Source organism: Pseudophryne corroboree, chromosome 5 (genome assembly GCF_028390025.1).
Source record: "Pseudophryne corroboree isolate aPseCor3 chromosome 5, aPseCor3.hap2, whole genome shotgun sequence".
Lineage (NCBI taxonomy): Eukaryota > Metazoa > Chordata > Amphibia > Anura > Myobatrachidae > Pseudophryne > Pseudophryne corroboree.
The window spans coordinates 697,089,491-697,109,271 of record NC_086448.1 but is presented as its reverse complement, the minus strand read 5'-3'; the positions used below and the strand labels follow the sequence as shown (position 1 = coordinate 697,109,271).

General features: G+C 44.0%; 1 protein-coding gene across 3 annotated transcripts in view; it reads right to left on the bottom strand.

Annotated features, from left to right (window-relative positions):
* PREX2 (phosphatidylinositol-3,4,5-trisphosphate dependent Rac exchange factor 2) overlaps nucleotides 1-19,781 on the bottom strand; it is an 867,640-nt gene that overhangs the window by 408,247 nt on the left and 439,612 nt on the right. For all 3 annotated transcript variants that reach the window (XM_063923872.1, XM_063923873.1, XM_063923874.1), the window contains 2 exons: nucleotides 19,673-19,763; nucleotides 9,652-9,780 (listed from right to left, as the gene is read on the bottom strand). In XM_063923872.1, the coding sequence (XP_063779942.1) occupies nucleotides 9,652-9,780; nucleotides 19,673-19,763 (220 nt within the window). The remainder of the gene's footprint in view (nucleotides 1-9,651; nucleotides 9,781-19,672; nucleotides 19,764-19,781) is intronic.

Here is a 19,781-nt window from a genome sequence, read left to right as displayed (position 1 = left end):
GTCAGAATGACCTCCAATGTGCACTGCAGGTGAGGCAGATATAACATTTGCAGAGAGAGTTAGATTTGGGTGGGTTATTTTGTTTCTGTGCAGGGTAAATACTGGCTGCTTTATTTTTACACTGCAAATTAGATTTCAGTTTGAACGCACCCCACCCAAATCTAATGGTGCCCATACACTTGTGCGATGCCCCGCGACGCGATATGAAATGAAATCGCACCTGAACTGCCAAAGTGATTACCATGCGATCATGCGATAGATCACATGGTAATCACGTGATGGACATGTCACCGCCGAGTGGGAGCAGCCTTCATCCGCTCCCGGCGGGTGCCCATCGCACATCGCAGTGCTATATATAGCATGTGTTTTTAAAAACACATGCGATCGCACTGCGATTCGATAAATATTAAGTGCCCGCGCATCGCGTCTCAAGGTACCTAAAATGTGCATACAATCCTTCTATTTCTCTCACAGATTCGGTCGAAATAGAAGGTTAGCACCGATTATCTCACAAGTGTATGGGCACCATAACTCTCTGCACATGTTATATCTGCCCCCCCCCCGCAGTGCACATGGTTTTGCCCAACTGCTAACAGATTTGCTGCTGCAATGAACTCTAAATTACCCCCTGAGTGTCATCTGTGCGATGAATAATCTAAATACAATTAACATATAGCTTTATTTGCAAAAATAACAATAATTAAATAGTAGGTGATCACAGTAAATAGCCAAATATTAACAGAAAAGAATAATGTGAAAAAAATATAGAAAAGTGAAATTAAAATTGTGAGAAAGCCTATATACACTATCTATAGCAGGGGTGGGGAACCTCCGGCCCGCGGGCCGTATAAGGCCCGCGAAGCCATTTGCTCCGGCCCACCCGCTTCTCTGTGAGACACGCCGCCGCTCAGTCCGGCGGCAGCGTGTCTCAGCTGTCAGGACAGGGACTCAGGAGGAGAACACGGCTATTGTCGGATGGCGGCGGCGGCGTGTAGGACTAGAAACCAGCCGTCGGTTCGTGAGCCAATCAGAGCTCGCGGACCGGCAGTCAATCAGGAGCCGCGGCTGCCGGTCCGCGAGCTCTGATTGGCTCTCGAACCGGCGGCTGGTTTCAAGTCCTACACACCGCCGCCCAACATAGCTGCGCTCTCCTCCGTGTCCCGCCGAAAGAAGCAGCGGTAAGCAGCACGCGGGGGGGACATCTGTTTACCTGGCACTGTGATGGGCAATTGTATACCTGGCACTGTGGGGGACATCTGTATACCTGGCACTGTGAGGGGCAATTGTATACCTGGCACTGTGGGGGGCATCTGTATAACTGGCACTGTGAGGGGCAATTGTATACCTGGCACTGTGGGGGGCATCTGTATACCTGGCACTGTGAGGGGCAATTGTATACCTGGCACTGTGGGGGGCATTTGTATACCTGGCACTGTGGGGGCATCTGTGTACCTGGCACTGTGGGGGGCATCTGTATATCTGGCACTGTGAGGGGCAATTGTATACCTGGCACTGTGGGGGGCATCTGTATACCTGGCACTGTGGGGGGCATCTGTATACCTGGCACTGTGAGGGGCATCTGTATACCTAGCACTGTGGGGGGCATCTGTATACCTGGCACTGTGGGGGCATCTGTATACCTGGCACTGTGAGGGGTATTTGTATACCTGGCACTGTGGGGGGCATTTGTATACCTGGCACTGTGGGGGCATTTGTATACCTGGCACTGTCGGGGAATCTGTATACCTGGCACTGTGGGGGCATCTATTGTCAAAGTCGAAATATATCTTGATTCACATGCCTTGTACTAACCCCATGCACATGCCCGCTGCACGTGCACCCAGTCTGCGGTGCGTGTGCATATCCGCAAATTGCGTAAGATCGCTCCGGCGATCACGCGCTTGTTATGCGCATTTACGGTAGAGTTTGTGAGCGTGTAACGGGCTACTCGATCGTAACATATTTAACCTATATAGTGTGTTTTATAGTTAATATTCCCTTTAACAATGTTGGAAAGTATGTTTAATTTAAACGGTTCGTGGACAGAGAGATTCCTCTTTACATGATAGGAAGGGTCAGATAAAGGTTGGAAGGTAGTGTTTAGTATCCAGCTGTAGGGTATTTTAAGGGTAATATTCCTATGATAGTTAGGAAAGATTCGCATATTCCTGCGCATAGTTATGCGCAGAAGTAGAAAATAGATAAATTGTATTTAAAATAAATTACAAATAAGTGCAGGGTAAGTGAATGGAATTCAGTCATTTCTTTCCCACAGACTGAATTCAATGGCCTTATTTACACTAAGCTTTGAGATTCTATGAAAAGGGCTTACACCTTTGTTTATGAATAGGGCCAGGTTTCTCTCCAGAATAATGAGTGCTGAGTTGTCATTGTCCCAACTGTAGGAGGGGACAGTGGGGTAAACAAAGCCCAGAGACAGAGTTTGTTTGGAAGATCCGAAATAATAGCTACCCACAACAATCCAGACAGACAGGAATTTGGAATACTAACAAGTCCTAGTCATCACCCACTTCTTGAACTAACCAACGGCCCCTGGTGCAGGACATGTCCCACCCCCTAACCAATGGAAAAAGAGCACACAGTGTCTATTGTAGTATGTCTTGAGCTAGTGAATAAATATAGCTTGCAATAGGCTTTGACACACAAGACTCTGAAGGCTTTCTCCTTGATAGCTGAGGACTGAATTCAGGTTCGCCGGCGAAGTATTCTCACGTATGGTATGTTCTCTGTAGCCATTTATTCCCTTTGTGTATGCCATTCATTCTCTCTCTGTGTGCTTGTATTTGCGATCGCATTGCTAATGTTTATATCTTATTTCTTGTTATTCTGTTTAGATATTGATGTTAGGTTTGTAGTGTATAAGCTGTAATTGTTTTCCCCTTTTATATATATATACTAAAGAATCTTCTAAGAAGGTGTTGGAACCTTACCAGGTCTTGTGTGTTTCACCAGTTCTTATATAGGGTCTCCCTCCTAGCGTATTAACCGCTCATACCATATTCACATAGTTAAAGGTTTAAGCATTACATCATTGTGGTTTTACATTGCCAAGGTTTACAGTATAAGCATACCCTTACTGCGTTCATTTAAAAGGTTTAAAGTTTATCAACTGTGTGTGCGCCCGCTGTGTGTGTATTCCGTACACCCAGCGCAGCGTGTGTACGTTACGTGCGTACCACGTGCGAAGTCTTTGTACGCAAATAGCGTACAAAGGGGGTAATTCCAAGTTGATCGCAGCAGGATTTTTGATAGCAATTGGGCAAAACCATGTGCACTGCAGGGGAGGCAGATATAACATGTGCAGAAAGAGTTAGATTTGGGTGGGTTATTTTATTTCTGTGCAGGGTAAATACTGGCTGCTTTATTTTTACACTGCAAATTAGATTGCAGATTGAACACACCCCACCCAAATCTAACTCTCTCTGCACATGTTATATCTGCCTCCCCTGCAGTGCACATGGTTTTGCCCAATTGCTAACAAAAATCCTGCTGCGATCAACTTGGAATTACCCCCAAAGTGCGTAGCACATGCACGTGGTTTAGAAGCCATAACGGCTTCCGTTGTTAATACATAGCTTATGTTCAAAGGTAAATATTTGACTTTATCACTATATACCTGGCACTGTGAGGGGCATTTGTATACCTGGCACTGTGGGGGCATCTGTATACCTGGCACTGTGAGGGGCAATTGTGGATCTGGCACTGCACTATTGGGGGCATATGTATATCACGTCCCATTTTAATTGGCCACACCCATTTTTTTGGCGCCTCTAAGGGGCAGACCTCCTGGGGGGCAGGGTAATTTTTTAAGTTGAGAATTTTTGTATGGCCCCCGAAGGATTTTATAAATATCCAAATGGCCCTCGGTAGAAAAAAGGTTCCCCACCCCTGATCTTTAGTAAAGAGATTGGGGTCTATTCAGACCTGATCGTAGATGTGCAAGAAAACACACATCTACCATCAATTTTTTTGACATGCGGGAGGATGCCCAGGCACAGGGAAAGTCCAGCCCGCATGCCGGATCTAGCCCCCTCCCCCCACACACATACATACACACATGCGAAGCATCGCACGGTGGCGATGCTTTCACATGTTTCGAGTATCCCTCTGCCTGTGTAGCCTGCGAAGGGTAATGGCTACCCGCCAAGTTAAGGCCCTTCCGACAGTCGGTTGTCCGGACCATGCCCCTAAAATGGAGCATCGACGCCCACAAAATGCGGCGTCGATGCCCTGTTCCTGCCTCCCTCCAGGTCTTAAACTGTGTTCTGAAGAGTACACAGTTTAGGATCTTGCACATGCGCTTACCATCTGAATCGGCTCCATTATTTTGTTGTCATTAATTATTACCACATGTACAGGATCTTTGTGGGAGCAGAATTCTGGTATTGCTGTATATTGTTCTGATAATAAAAATTGTAGTATAGCACTGTGAGATCCTTGCTATGCCCGATTTTCACTTGCGATTTCCCTTGAACTCCCCGGAGCCCAGATAGCACAGATTTCGACTAACTTTTCTTGAGATATGGACTATGCGTGCTTACGATTTTGGCTTATGTGAGATTTTGGCTTATGTGAGATGTCATTGACATGTGAGATGAACTAGATAGTACACCGATCTAGCAAGGATTGACTTGCCTGCACAGTCTATCTTTTCTTGCGATGCCAACCTGGCGGGACCGCCCATCGGGATCGAATCGGGATCGCAAGGTGACTTTCACCTTGCGATCTGCACTAACTTTTCTTGCAATTTTGACTATATAGTCAAAATCAAAAGAAAATATCTCACCGTGTGTACACACCCTTACTTTCACAGAGATTGTTACAATTTTAGCTACCAGGCACCATACAGAACATATTATACAGTATGTCGCACTTACGGTACAGCTGGATTTGCAGATTTCTGTTGGCAGCCCCTTAGGGCTGTGTACAGAAGTCCATGTATCTGGGGTAAGATGGGTGGAGGGGGACAAGTTCTGATGCTGTTGCCGGTGTGTCATTTGGGTCCTATAAATAACCTGTTCTCAATACTCATTTCCGGATAAGGGAAACCTGGACATTTGCCAGCCTGGCCAAACTACCTTCCCTTTCCAGCTCTGACCTCTGCTTGTCATCTTGATAATCATACTGTATACCAGAGGTTCCCAAACTGTGTGCCATGGCTCCCAGGGGTGCCTAGGGACACTTGCAGGGGTGCCCTAGGTTGGTGGTCCAGGACCAATTCAAATTATTCATGGTCAATATAATAGGCAAAACCAGTGCTGGTGGCTGCCAGTCATAAAATATGTGGCCAAACAGAAGCAAATCTTGTCCCTCACCACACAACTGACCCTAAGGATGACATATTATAAACGCTATCTACTTAATGTAATATTTCTTTCTAAATTTCTAAATAAGAAATTTTTGGCCTAGGGGTGCCGTGAAAAAAATTCTGATATTCTAGAGCGCCGTGATTCAAAAAAGTTTGGAAACCACTGCTGTATACGCTTTTATCCAGACTCTAGTTTACTCAGATTCCTAGATCTACAGACAGGACACAGCTAGTAAGGGCTATATAATGCTGGTTATTTTTGAAGATCTTTTTCCAATGTCATCTACAAAACGTAGACATTGCTACATTTGTTGTAGTTGCAGCATATTCCTTTTATCTTATTTTACATTTCTGCGACAGGATCAGTGAGATGTCTTTCACTTAAAGTCTAATCAAAAGAAACTTTTTGATGGTTTAGGGCATTTCAATCAAACAGAAGATCTTGAGCTGCGGGAAATAAGTCTTGCAGAGCTAAATTATACTCCTGAAAGCAGCTAACTGCTGTTTAATCTCCTCTGGATTTCAGTAAAATAAACATACTCATAAATCTTTTGGAGAATCATTCCCTTGCCATCGAAATGCATTACAGTAAGTGCTGACATTGCACCCTTCTTGGAATTACTCTACAGTGTTATGTGGATACACTCTGCTTACCACAATGTAACACTGTCTTTCAAATCTAGCAAATTTTTTGTAGTTCATCACAATGAGGTCTCAGAATGAATCCTAAGGACGCTGTTAAAGTTAAAGCAAAGCAACATGATGTCCTTCTACCCAATCCATGTATGCTGACATTATGTCACTTAGCAATCCTGCCATTATAACTGTACACATGGGACAAGTGGTGGCTCCAGATTCATTTCCCTGCAAGATTATCTCATGCTAGCACTATATATATATATATATATATATATATACACACACACATATGAACACACCGCTCAAAATAATATGGAATGTGGAAAGACTGTGGTTATAGTTCAAGAACGTGGGATGTGAACATGCATGTAGATGGTGAAACTATAACTGTTGGCTGATCATTGTGAGTGTCTGAGGTATTGTTACAATGCAAATTTGTTATGCAAAAATTATATTGTTTCTTTTTCAGGTGGAACCATTAGTCATATACGTGACTGAGCGGCAAAAGAGAACCATTATTTTTGGTCGAGAGCATGGCCAGTGGTGCCAAGAGGAGTGGGGAGTGGCAGATACTATTTACCTGGACCCATGCCTGGCATCAGCAGCTGCAGCTCTTCTCCTCAGCCCAGCATGCTGCAGTGTGGCCAGGGAGCAGAGCCAGCCCTAACCAATATGATGCCCTAGGCAAGATTTTGGATGGTGCCCCCTAGCACTGCTGCTAGTTCCGCCTCTGACCCTGCACCCCTTTCCCAGCACCATCACCGCTCACCCATAGCAGTCCTCATTTTGGTGATTCTACCCGCTATATTTTAAATAGAAACAGTGCGCACATTTGGTGTTCTTTATGGGAAGGGGCATGGCCACACAATAGTACCCCCAATTCATATTATGCCACACAGCACTGCAACTTTATACACATTGTATCATGCGATAGTTTCCCTTATTCACGTTACATCACACAGTAGTACCACCTTACCTTATATACGTTACTCTTCATAGTAGTGCCCCTTATTCACAATACACCATACTGAATTGCTCCTTATTCACATTACACCACACCATATTCACATTAGACCACACAGTACTGCCCTTCCTCTACGTAACATATACACAGTAGAACACCTTATACACATAACGCCACACATTAGTAATGCCTTTATGCACATGATACCACACAGTAATGCCTCTTACACATATGCATACATTATTAATGTCCTTCTAAACAATGCACCTTACACATTATTAATACCCTTATACACATAATGACACACATAATACCCCTTACACATATGGGGTATGGGTCGTTGGGTCAACTCAACTTAGGTCGACAGTCATTAGGTTGACCATGGAAGGTCTAAATGCAATTAGGTCGACAGGGACAATAGGTCGACATGGTCATTAGGTCGACATGTACTAGATCGACAGGTCAAAAGGTCGACATGGGTTTCTGGACTTTTTTTGGTGTTGTTTTCTTCGTAAAGTGACGGGGAACCCCAATTAGTGCACCATGTCCCCTCGCATGGCTTGCTTCGCTCACCATGCTTTGGGAAAGGTGCCTTACTCCGCTACCGCAGCGCTCGGCACAGGTTACGGTTCCCAATTGTAGTCCACGTGGATCATCAAGTAAGAAAAAGTAAAAAAAAAAAAGATATTTAAAAAAAAAAAATCTCATGTCGACCTTTTGACATGTCGACCTAGTACATGTCGACCTAATGACCACGTCGACCTATTGACCAAATGCATGTCGACCTTCAGTGGTCGACCTAATGACTGTCGACCTAAGCTGTGTCGACCTAACAGCCATATCCCCACATATGCTGAACATTATGAATGCCCTTATACACATGACACACATAATGCCCCTTACAAATATGCCGCACATTATTAATGCCCTTATACACATAATGACACACATAATGCCCATTACATATATGCTGAACATTATGAATGCCCTTATACACATAATGACACACATAATGCCCCTTACATATATGCCGCACATTATTAATGCCCTTATACACATAATGACACACATAATGCCCTTTACACATATTCCGAACACTACTGCACAACCAACCCACTCACACACAGTACTCACACAGCCGGAAACACTGTGACGTCTGCCTCTGCTTGGATACAGATGTGTCCTCATACATCTTGCCTCAATACGCCATGCAGCAGGAGATAACTGGCGTGAGTCAGCTGACAGCCCCCGGCCAGCTCTGCTAACATTGGGCACCTTCTTTGCCAAAAATTTATCTTATTTGCATTGCTATGTGACTAGGGTGCACAAGCAGCTTCTGCTGATTACAATAATATGCAGTATGCCTATATTTTGTGTGCGACTGTGGTTGTATCTGCATACATAATGCTACGTTGCGGTGATTTCCAGGAATACACTGTAGTTTAGCATTTCATATGTAGATACAGCCGCAGTCACACACAGAATATAGGCATGCTGCATATCATTTTAATCAGCATAAGCTGTTTGTGCCCCTAGGCATTTGCCTAGTTTGCCTATATCTAGGGCCGGCTCTGCCATGGAGGCACGTAAAGTACTATTTTTTTCTGTATTTTTTTTTCTAAGTGTACAGGGCAGCACCTCCCGTGAGTAGGCCATGCCCCCTGAAAAGTATCCATCTACAGTGGAATATCTGTTGGCATTCAGAATGTCAACATCATGAATGCCGACACAATGTTGACAGCCAATTTTAGAGTTAGGCTCAAAGTAAGTTTCAATGGGATATATCATCGTTGACGTGCCTATTGCTGAAATTCACAATGTCAACATTATGGCATTGACCATATTATGTCAGCGTCTAAATGGCAAATGTCGACATTTGGCATGTCGACATTTTCTACATATTGACATTATGTTGTCGACATTCAGAATGCTGACATGTTGAATGTCGACAAAATATTTCACACCCAATATTTAAAGATAGAGTATAAAGATGTGTTTAACGAGACAGACAAAAAATACATGTAGGGATGGAGTGTGAAGACAAGGGGACAAACGGGAACAACAGATGCAGTAGGCCTATAGGAGAAAAGGGAACAGAAGGGAGACAAAGGATAGACTAGAGAAATTCTGAGTTGATCGCTCGCTAGCTATTTTTTGCAGCCTGCGATCAAGGCAAAACTCGGCAAAACTGCGCATGCATATGCACAACGCGCAGGCACTTCGTACGGGTACAAAGTGGATCGTTGCTGAGCGAAGGATTTAACGAAGAATCCATTCGCACAGCCGATCGCAAGGAGATTGACAGGAAGAGGGCGTTTATGGGTGTCAACGGACCGTTTTCAGGGAGTGGTTGGAAAAACGCAGGTATGTCCAAGTGTTTGCAGGGCGGGTGTCTGGCGTCAATTCCGGAACCGGACAGGTTGAAGTGATCGCAACGGCTGAGTAAGTTCAGACCTACTCAGAAACTGCACAAAACTATTTTGTACCGCTCGGCTGCACAAGCGTTCGCACACTTGCAAAGCAAAAATACACTCCCCCATAGGTGGCGACTATCTGATCGCAGCGCTGCAAAAAATAGCTAGCGAGCGATCAACTCGGAATGACCCCCAATGAACAGAGAGCAGACCTCCCACAAGAATAGGCTCTGGATAATAAACAGCGTTTCCCAATAATATTTGTCACAGATGAACTTGCCAGTGTTTAGATATTTATAACTCACCTTCTACAAACTTTTTAATGTTCTGCGCAAGAATGCGGACACTACTGGGTAGATTCCAAGGGTCCTGTTTAATATGAAGCCGTAACCGCTTTGGACAACTTAATTTAAGCTCCATTTCCTGTTGAAAATCTGCCGAAAACATGGAAAAGAAAAAGTGACAGTTTCTAAAACTCGTATCTGGACATAAATATTTCACTATGTTACGTGTACTCGTCATCTTCAATCAGTAGCTCCGCAACATGAGGCTACACACAGTTTATTTCATTTATTTATATTAAAAGCAAAGGCACAATTAGCATATGGGACAACATATCTTGGCATTTTATCTCACCACGTCTTATAATGAAACTGATCATCTACAGTACAGTAGTTCTCCTTTATCACAATATCCAGTGTTACATTCATTGCAAACTGACACTGGTGTTTTGACTACATAAGCATCCTTAGTATATTCCCTGTATACATATTGGGCCTCGTTCAGATGTAGTCGCAACTTTCATGGTGTCACAACTGAGCGATTATAGGCAGACTGTGCATGTATTGCAGTTGCAGTGTGCACAAAGGTACCTTTGCAATGGTGCTCGCAGTGAGGAATCAGTTGCAGAGTGACTGACAGAAAGAGGCCATTTGGGGGAGGTAATGTGGAGTGTCTGCAAAAACGTAGGCTGTCATGACCGTTTTCGGGGCGTGGCTTGGCATGTGACTGCAATCTCTTCCGCATATAACATGGTGCCAGCGTCGCATCTTCCGCAGCTATTCTGTGTGGCCATGGAGGCACTCCGGGAGTCGATGTTCCTCGCATCTGTGTTGCAGTCGCGACAGAGTACGCAGTTGCTGAGCATGTTGCGATGGCTTCAGTAGCCATCTGTGTTTGCTTGTGGGTGGCTGCTTCACTTGCTTTGCCTCGAAGTTCCGTCACTATAAAATAATTGCTGCTGTGTCGGCATTGCGACCGCATCTGAATGAGGCCCATTTTTACATGAATAAAATAATTTGCACCTATATTAAGGATTCATTAATGTACAGATGAGCTACATTATAAAGAGATGGGCTGACCTGGCTGTAGTTCAACACGCAGTGAAAACATATAATATAAAAAATGCAGTATCCTGTTTTATATCACTCTGTAGAGACAGTAAGTCATGTCTTAAAGTTAATGTTACTGAATCTGCACTCTCGCAAACTAGATGGGTTTGAGTACAGTATCCTAGTGCCTTCTGGACGGAAACATTTACTTGTAGAGATGTGTCCTCTTATATATTTGATCTGAGCGCTACAAGTCGCGTTACACATAACGCGTGAGTGACATGTGACTCGATAGCGCAGAGTGCCTTTTTACCATGAAAATGCGTCTTGGACGCATAGTTATGTAATTAAAATGATATGCGGCATGCCTATATTCTGTGTGTGACTGAGAATGTATTTGCGTACAAAATGCTATGCTACAGTGTTTTCCTGCAAAACACTGTAACGTGCCAATTCAGATGCAGATAGAGCCGCTATTACACACAGAATATACTGTATGCCACATATCATTTTAATCAGCAGAAGCTGCTTGTGCATCCTATTACATTACTGTGCGTCATGGAAAAAATGCAAAAAAGGTGCTCGGCACTACCAAGTCCCGCCATCACATGGCGCAACTTTAAGTTCTGTCTAGCGTGACTGCAGCATGGATGTAAGAGGACACATCTGTATGTCTACATCAACCTCCGAAAAATCTTTATAAAGCTTCAAAGACTAATCCTGACAACAATATTATGTAATCAGTCAAAATAAAAAATACAATTCCTAAAGAATCACTCATACAGAATTTCTATAGCGTCTGCATGTAAAAAACATTAGTGCGAGTAAAATTAATTTGACATTCTTTCCATATAAATAATATTTTCAGTTTGGGTCAGTTAGACATTGCAGCTTCTCTGATCCGCCTCTGTGTCCGGAGAAGCAGCATCGGATTACCATCAGTCATCGGATATATCCATACTTGCCTACCTGACCCTATCCATGAGGGAGAAAATGCTCTGTTCCTGGACTTTCCTGGTAATGTATGATTGCCATCACCTGTGGTGAAACACCTTTCTTATCAAGTAACTAGCTGACCACAGGTGATGGCAATCATACATTACCAGGAAAGTCCAGGAACAGAGCATTTTCTCCCTCATGGAGAGGGTCAGGTAGGCAAGTATGGATATATCCCAGTAAGGCCGAGCTGTCAATCGCATACCCTCCAACATGACCCGCCCCACTAGGTACAAAATGCTCTGTTTCTGGACTTCCCTCTTAATTTATTATTGCCATCACCTGTGAAGAAACAGCTTTCTTATCATTTAACTAGTTCAACACAGGTGATGGAAATCATAAATTAGGAGGGAAGTCCAGAAACAGAGCATTTTGTACCTAGTGGGGCGGGTCATGTTGGAGGGTCTGCAATCGGGCTGCAGTTTCCCCGCCACTTGCGCAGCAGTATTGCAGCACATGCGCACTGCAGCTACGGCACAAAATATGCAGACCTATCAAACTACCGCTCATCACTGAATCAGGCCCAATGTTACATACAGATGTAGCCAACTTTATCTTGACTGTTTCTCCGCCGAGACGGGCGTCTAGCCACGCTAATGCGATAGCTGAGTTTCATCACAGGCAGGCGCGTTGAGACGATCTAGATACTCATCATGCATTACACATCTCCACCACTGTGTCGCTAATGCTCCACTAATCCAGTACTTTCGATCGTACAGTATAGCGGCGGATTGATCTACAGCTCTGGCAATACTGTAGGCGTAACGGGAGGCGGTGGAAAAAGTATGGAGTATTGTACAGTACAGTATGTGTATGGAGACGCAACTACAGTAATTGTGTAAAAGGAAGAATGTACAGTACAATGCATAAACACCGTGCTTTTAAAATATATGAGCGTCTGAGTTCGCTAATGCATAATGGGAATGGAGGACTAGCAGGAGGCGGAGGAAAACACCGTGCTTTACAAATGCGAGCGTCCGAGTCCTCTAAGGCATAAACCAACAGCAATGGGGCGGGGGCCGGGCGCTGTTTGCAGTACTTTCACACATGAAATTGGAAATCTCTCATGAGGCGTCGTGGGCTAGGGGTGAAGGCTCCCACCTCCCTCGCTGGGAGTCCAGGGTTCGAGACCTGATGTGCTTTCTTTCTTTTTTTTTTTTTTTTCTGTAATAATGCACTGTATTATTTTATTTACATTGTAAGACAGTCAATGGAAGGATGCACACAGGTTTCACATAAATCAAAGTACATCTGCAGGAGCGATTCTTTACGCTAAATGCACCTAAACAGCGGGAATGAAATGAGTGTATTCTGACGCTACCAACTGAGCAAAACAGTACTGTAGATCTTCAGCGTTTGTGTATTGCACAGGACCTGAATTTCCTCCCTGTGCAGGCCCCCAGGGGGGAAGGGCGATGGGGGTAGGGGGGAGACGATGGAAAATACTGTGCCTTTGAAATGCAATTACAGTACATGAGCGTCCGAGTACACTACGGCATACTGTAAACCAACACCAATGGGAAGGAAGTGCCAACCTTATTTTTAATGTGTTCCCGTGACATTCACTTTAAAAAAAAAAAAATTCTCTCCAATACAGTACATCCAATGGAAGGATGCACACAGGTTTCACATAAATCAAAGTACATCTGCAGGAGCGATTCTTTACGCTAAATGCAACCTACAGTACGGTACTGTAAGTGAGCAAAATAGTACTACAGTGGGCGTTTGTGTATTGCACATGACCTGCATTCCCTCCCTGTCTACTGCATGATCTGTGCAGGCTCCCATGGGGGAAGGGCAACAGGCTAGCAGGAGGCGGAGGAAAACACCGTGCTTTACAAATGCGAGCGTCCGAGTCCTCTAAGGCATAAACCAACAGCAATGGGGCGGGGGCCGGGCGCTGTTTGCAGTACTTTCACACATGAAATTGGAAATCTCTCATGAGGCGTCGTGGGCTAGGGGTGAAGGCTCCCACCTCCCTCGCTGGGAGTCCAGGGTTCGAGACCTGATGTGCTTTCTTTCTTTTTTTTTTTTTTTTCTGTAATAATGCACTGTATTATTTTATTTACATTGTAAGACAGTCAATGGAAGGATGCACACAGGTTTCACATAAATCAAAGTACATCTGCAGGAGCGATTCTTTACGCTAAATGCACCTAAACAGCGGGAATGAAATGAGTGTATTCTGACGCTACCAACTGAGCAAAACAGTACTGTAGATCTTCAGCGTTTGTGTATTGCACAGGACCTGAATTTCCTCCCTGTGCAGGCCCCCAGGGGGGAAGGGCGATGGGGGTAGGGGGGAGACGATGGAAAATACTGTGCCTTTGAAATGCAATTACAGTACATGAGCGTCCGAGTACACTACGGCATACTGTAAACCAACACCAATGGGAAGGAAGTGCCAACCTTATTTTTAATGTGTTCCCGTGACATTCACTTTAAAAAAAAAAAATTCTCTCCAATACAGTACATCCAATGGAAGGATGCACACAGGTTTCACATAAATCAAAGTACATCTGCAGGAGCGATTCTTTACGCTAAATTTTTTTTCCCACAGTACCACCACCACCACCACCACCACCACCACCACCTGCTGCGCTGCCAGGTATTGTGTAACGAGAATTCTGGTGTGACTGTCATCGTTACACTACTGTACATGTGTCCTGGATACTGTACAGTACATGTTTCAAATTGACAGCTTCACTTACAGTACTGTTATTTTTTTTCCCACAGTACCACCACCACCACCACCACCTGCTGCGCTGCCAGGTATTGTGTAACGAGAATTCTGGTGCTACTGTCATCGTTGTTACACTACTGTACATGTGTCCTGGATACTGTGCAGTACATGTTTCAAATTGACAGCTTCACTTACAGTACTGTTATTTTTTTTCCCACAGTACCACCACCACCACCACCTGCTGCGCTGCCAGGTATTGTGTAACGAGAATTCTGGTGCTACTGTCATCGTTGTTACACTACTGTACATGTGTCCTGGATACTGTGCAGTACATGTTTCAAATTGACAGCTTCACTTACAGTACTGTTATTTTTTTTCCCACAGTACCACCACCACCACCACCACCACCACCTGCTGCGCTGCCAGGTATTGTGTAACGAGAATTCTGGTGTGACTGTCATCGTTACACTACTGTACATGTGTCCTGGATACTGTACAGTACATGTTTCAAATTGACAGCTTCACTTACAGTACTGTTATTTTTTTTCCCACAGTACCACCACCACCACCACCACCTGCTGCGCTGCCAGGTATTGTGTAACGAGAATTCTGGTGCTACTGTCATCGTTGTTACACTACTGTACATGTGTCCTGGATACTGTGCAGTACATGTTTCAAATTGACAGCTTCACTTACAGTACTGTTATTTTTTTTCCCACAGTACCACCACCACCACCACCTGCTGCGCTGCCAGGTATTGTGTAACGAGAATTCTGGTGCTACTGTCATCGTTGTTACACTACTGTACATGTGTCCTGGATACTGTGCAGTACATGTTTCAAATTGACAGCTTCACTTACAGTACTGTTATTTTTATTCCCACAGTACCACCACCACCACCACCACCACCACCACCACCTGCTGCGCTGCCAGGTATTGTGTAACGAGAATTCTGGTGTGACTGTCATCGTTACACTACTGTACATGTGTCCTGGATACTGTACAGTACATGTTTCAAATTGACAGCTTCACTTACAGTACTGTTATTTTTTTTCCCACAGTACCAACACCACCACCACCACCACCTGCTGCTGCATCCGAGAGCTCCGGAAGTGGTAATAATTACTTTTTGTTACAGACACACTAGTTTCCTACAGTATTACTGTAATTTTTGTATTTTACAATACTTGTCATCTTTTACACACAGACCGCCTCGTAATTGATACAGAGGAGGAGCTCATTCCCATTGATTCGGGGGAAGAGGAGCCAGAACATTGTAATAATTATATAAATCACCTGTATAAAGTATTACCTGTTGTAGTTGAAAGAAATGGTCAAGCCACAAATATGTAGTTCTGTATTTTCTGTTTAAAATTTTAAATTGGTGCATTATTAAAAAAAATGATAAAATTGCCTTTGTCTGATTATTGCATAAACTAATGTAGAATATTATACAGTAGTAATGTTATTGATGTGTACTGTATGAACAGTTATTTTCAGTTTTATAAGTCCTGAATAAGAGTACTGTACATTTTGATCAGTGCAGTACATGGAATCGGATGTTGTAATACTTTATTTTTACATTAATATTGATGTTTTTCCAATAAATATTCAATTTTACAGTATGGTACGGTACAGTACATGAGGGTACCTGTACAGTATGATACGTCATTATGGGGGAGAAATACTGTATCCACTAAATGTACAGTAAAATGTTTTTTTCTTATTACAAACACACAAATGCATCTCAGATGGAAATATGCTATACACAGCAGACAGCTTATGGTGACAGAACTTCCCTACTGTATCCCCACCCATAGTCGTGGTATATTTTAGATTGCCTAATGAGACACTCCTGCAGCATTGCCAATGATTCATGTAAAACCTGTGTGCAAACAGTATCTGTATTGAATGCAAAGTACAGTAAGAGTACAGTATACAGTATTATCAGAGCCAAACCTGACCAACATGATGCCCTAGGCTAGATTTTGGCTGATGCCCTCTTGCACAGATGCTACGTAGTTCCGCCTCTAACCCTGCACCCCTTTCCCAGCACCATCACCCATTTTGGCGCTCCTACCCCCTATAATCTAAATAAGAACAATGTGCACATTTAGTGCCAGCCCAAAACAGTGTACAGTATGTTCTTGCTGGGAAGGGGCATGGTAACACAATAATACCCGAAGATGAAATGACACAACACAGTACTGCAACTTTATTCACATTATATCATGCAGTGGTGTCTCTTATTCTCATGACATCATATCATAGTACCACATTACTCCTAACAGTAATGCCCCTTATTCACATTACACCCCACCACATTCATCTTTATTTACATTAGACCACAGGTTCTCAAACTCAGTCCTCAGGACCCCACACAGTGCAGGTTTTGCAGGTCTCACAGAATCACAAGTGAAAAAATTAGCTCCACCTACTGTATGGACCTTCTAAAATGTGTCAGTTAGTAATGAATACATCTGTGCACTTGCTGGTTTACCTGCAAAACATGCACTGTGTGGGGTCCTGAGGACCAAGTTTGAGAACCACTGCATTAGACCATGCAGTAGTGCCCTTTCCTTATGTTACACCAGAAAATATTGTAGTACACCTTATACACATACAGTACAGTAATGCCACACATTAGTAATGCATTTCATATTTAAATTTTCTGATTTAATTTCATAGAGCCGCAGTCACTCACAGAATATAGGCATGTACTGTAGCATCTCATTTTATTCTGCAGAAGCTGATTATTCCCGTTTGGCTAGTTTGCCGCCTCTGTACAGTACAGTATATCACAATAGAAAAAAGTTATAGTGTCAGTGAAAAAAGCACCTCATGACAGATACTGTACACAAGCTCATGTCTAAATACTGTATACTGTAAGCAGTGACATTAAGGGGTACAGTACTGTATATGCAATTGCAGTCGAATTCCGGAAGGAATACGGAAAAAATGGACACGGGATCCCCCATCTTTTTAGAACCAGCACCGGGCTCTGCGCCTGGTCCTGGTGCAAAAAATAAGGGGGACAAAAAAAGCGTAGGGGTTCCCCATATTTTTTGAATCAGCACTGGGCTCCACTAGCTGGACAGATAATGCACAGCCGGGGGAGACTTTTATACAGGTCCCTGCGGCCATGGAATTAAATACCCAACTAGTCACACCTGGCCGGAGTACCCTGGAGGAGTGGGGGCCCCTTAAATCAAGGGGACCCCCCTCCAGCCACTCGATTATCTCTATCACCCCTGTGTATTGTAGCTAGGGGATTGTGACGCTCCTTCAGCATTGCCCCGTAGCCTGCAAAATCTGTGCTGTTATTTGCTCCATAGCTGAGTGCCTCCTAGGAGCTACTGTAGGAGTCACAGGCGGTAGCCATTTCAATTGAGTCTGCCCTGCTATAGAATTGTACAGGTATGTGTACATTACCGTACGGTGCATAGAACCTTTACAGTAGAAACTCTCCTGCAGCTTTGGCCTGCTTTACTGTATGTACTGTAAAACTTGTGTTTTGTCAGTTTGCTATGCGACCGAGCCCGGTGTAACGTACTGTACAGTACTGTAATGTGCATAGACCTCGCTTACAGTATCTCTGTGTATTTTGGCTAGGGGATTGTGACGCTCCTTCAGCATCGCCCCGTAGCCTGCACAGCTTATGCCATTTCTCATTCCATACCCAACTGCTGCCTGCCACGAGGTGGGGGTTCAGGAGGTGGGGGTTCATGGGTAGTGGTCGTTTTGACAGTGTGCTATGCGATTGAGTCCGGTGTACCGTAATACTGTATGCAATCCTACAGTAGCTTATCCCTCCCCTGTGTATTTTGGCTAGGGGATTGTGACGCTCCTTCAGCATAGCCCCATAACCTGCACAAGGGTTCAGGGGCGGCGGCCATTTTGCCAGTGTGCTACAGTATGTCATCGAGTCCGGTGTACCATAATATGCATACTGTGTATTTTAGCTAGGGGATTGTGACGCTCATTCAGCATTGCCCCATAGTCTGTACAATCTGGACTATTACTTGCTCCGTAGCCTAGGGCCTCTGTGGGGCAAGGAGTCATAGGTGGTAGCCATTTCTATTCAGTCTGCCCAGCTACAGAATTGTATGTGTACTGTGTACGGAGCATAGTACCTTAACCTGCATAGAACCTGCAGATTATGGTACACCGGACTCGATCGCATAGAACCGCTCATGCAGCTACTGTATGCCCTGGTTTGCAGTATGTGAATAAAAAAAATAATAAAGTGTCTGAAAAAAACTACAGTAACATGCATTCGTACAGTACTTAAGGAATCGAACCCTGGACTCTGAGTATAGGAAGCGAAACACTTCACCACTTCGCCGCAGACAAATGTATAAATCCGTTGGTTTTGATTATGCTGTAATGGCTACGGGATTAGGACGATAACACTGTAGAAAATTCCTAATCTTGAGAGGCAATAGTGAACTTGTAACACACATCCATTTGCGACAGTGTACACTACTGGTTTTACAGTACTGTGTTTTGTCTGCGGGACTTGCACGCTCACATACAGTATTCATAAAGTATTGTAGATGGATCATATACTGTATGCTGTACTACTGTATTTGCGTCGGTGTCGTACTGTATATACTGTACAGTACTGTATTAAATAATGCAGCGTAATGAGTACAGTATTTGCTGTATGCAGCGTAATGAGACGCCTTAGTAAAGTAGTCCTTATTATGTATGTCAGTATTGTATTTTACGGGAGACCACACGCATGCGCAGTGGTGATTGTAAAAAGCGACATCTGGTGGCTGATCGCAGGTATTACACGTAAAGGTAACGCCAAACGTCAAATGTCTGTCTCCGTGCGATTAGATAGCCTCTCTGTGGCTAGGCGCGCCTCGCTACGCCACAGTACGCTGCGTATGGTCGAACGGGCCAACCGCCGCGGCCACTCAAGATAAAGGTGGCTACATCTGTAGAAGCATACTTGCCTACCTGACCCTCTCCATGAGGGAGAAAATGCTCTGTTCCTGGACTTTCCTGGTAATGTATGATTGTCATCACCTGTGGTGAGCTAGGTAATTGATAAGAAAGGTGTTTCACCACAGGTGATGGCAATCATACATTACCTGGAAAGTCCAGGAACAGAGCATTTTCTCCTTCATGGAGAGGGTCAGGTAGGCAAGTATGCATAGAAGTCAGGAAAAACACATATTGGAGCCAGTTGTTGGTTTTATACATCAAATGTCAAACAGGGACAACAGGAGAATGTTGAGGAGGTAAGAATTCTGGATTGCTGTATTTATAGAATATAACAAGATATAGTGTATGCAGCCGGAATACCTTGAAGACTCCGACCAGGTGTAAAGTATTTTGTCTGCTCGAATGCTCTCGCAACAGCTGGTCCCCTCAGAAGGTTAGTAATTGACTCAACCTAGCACAAAAGAACATG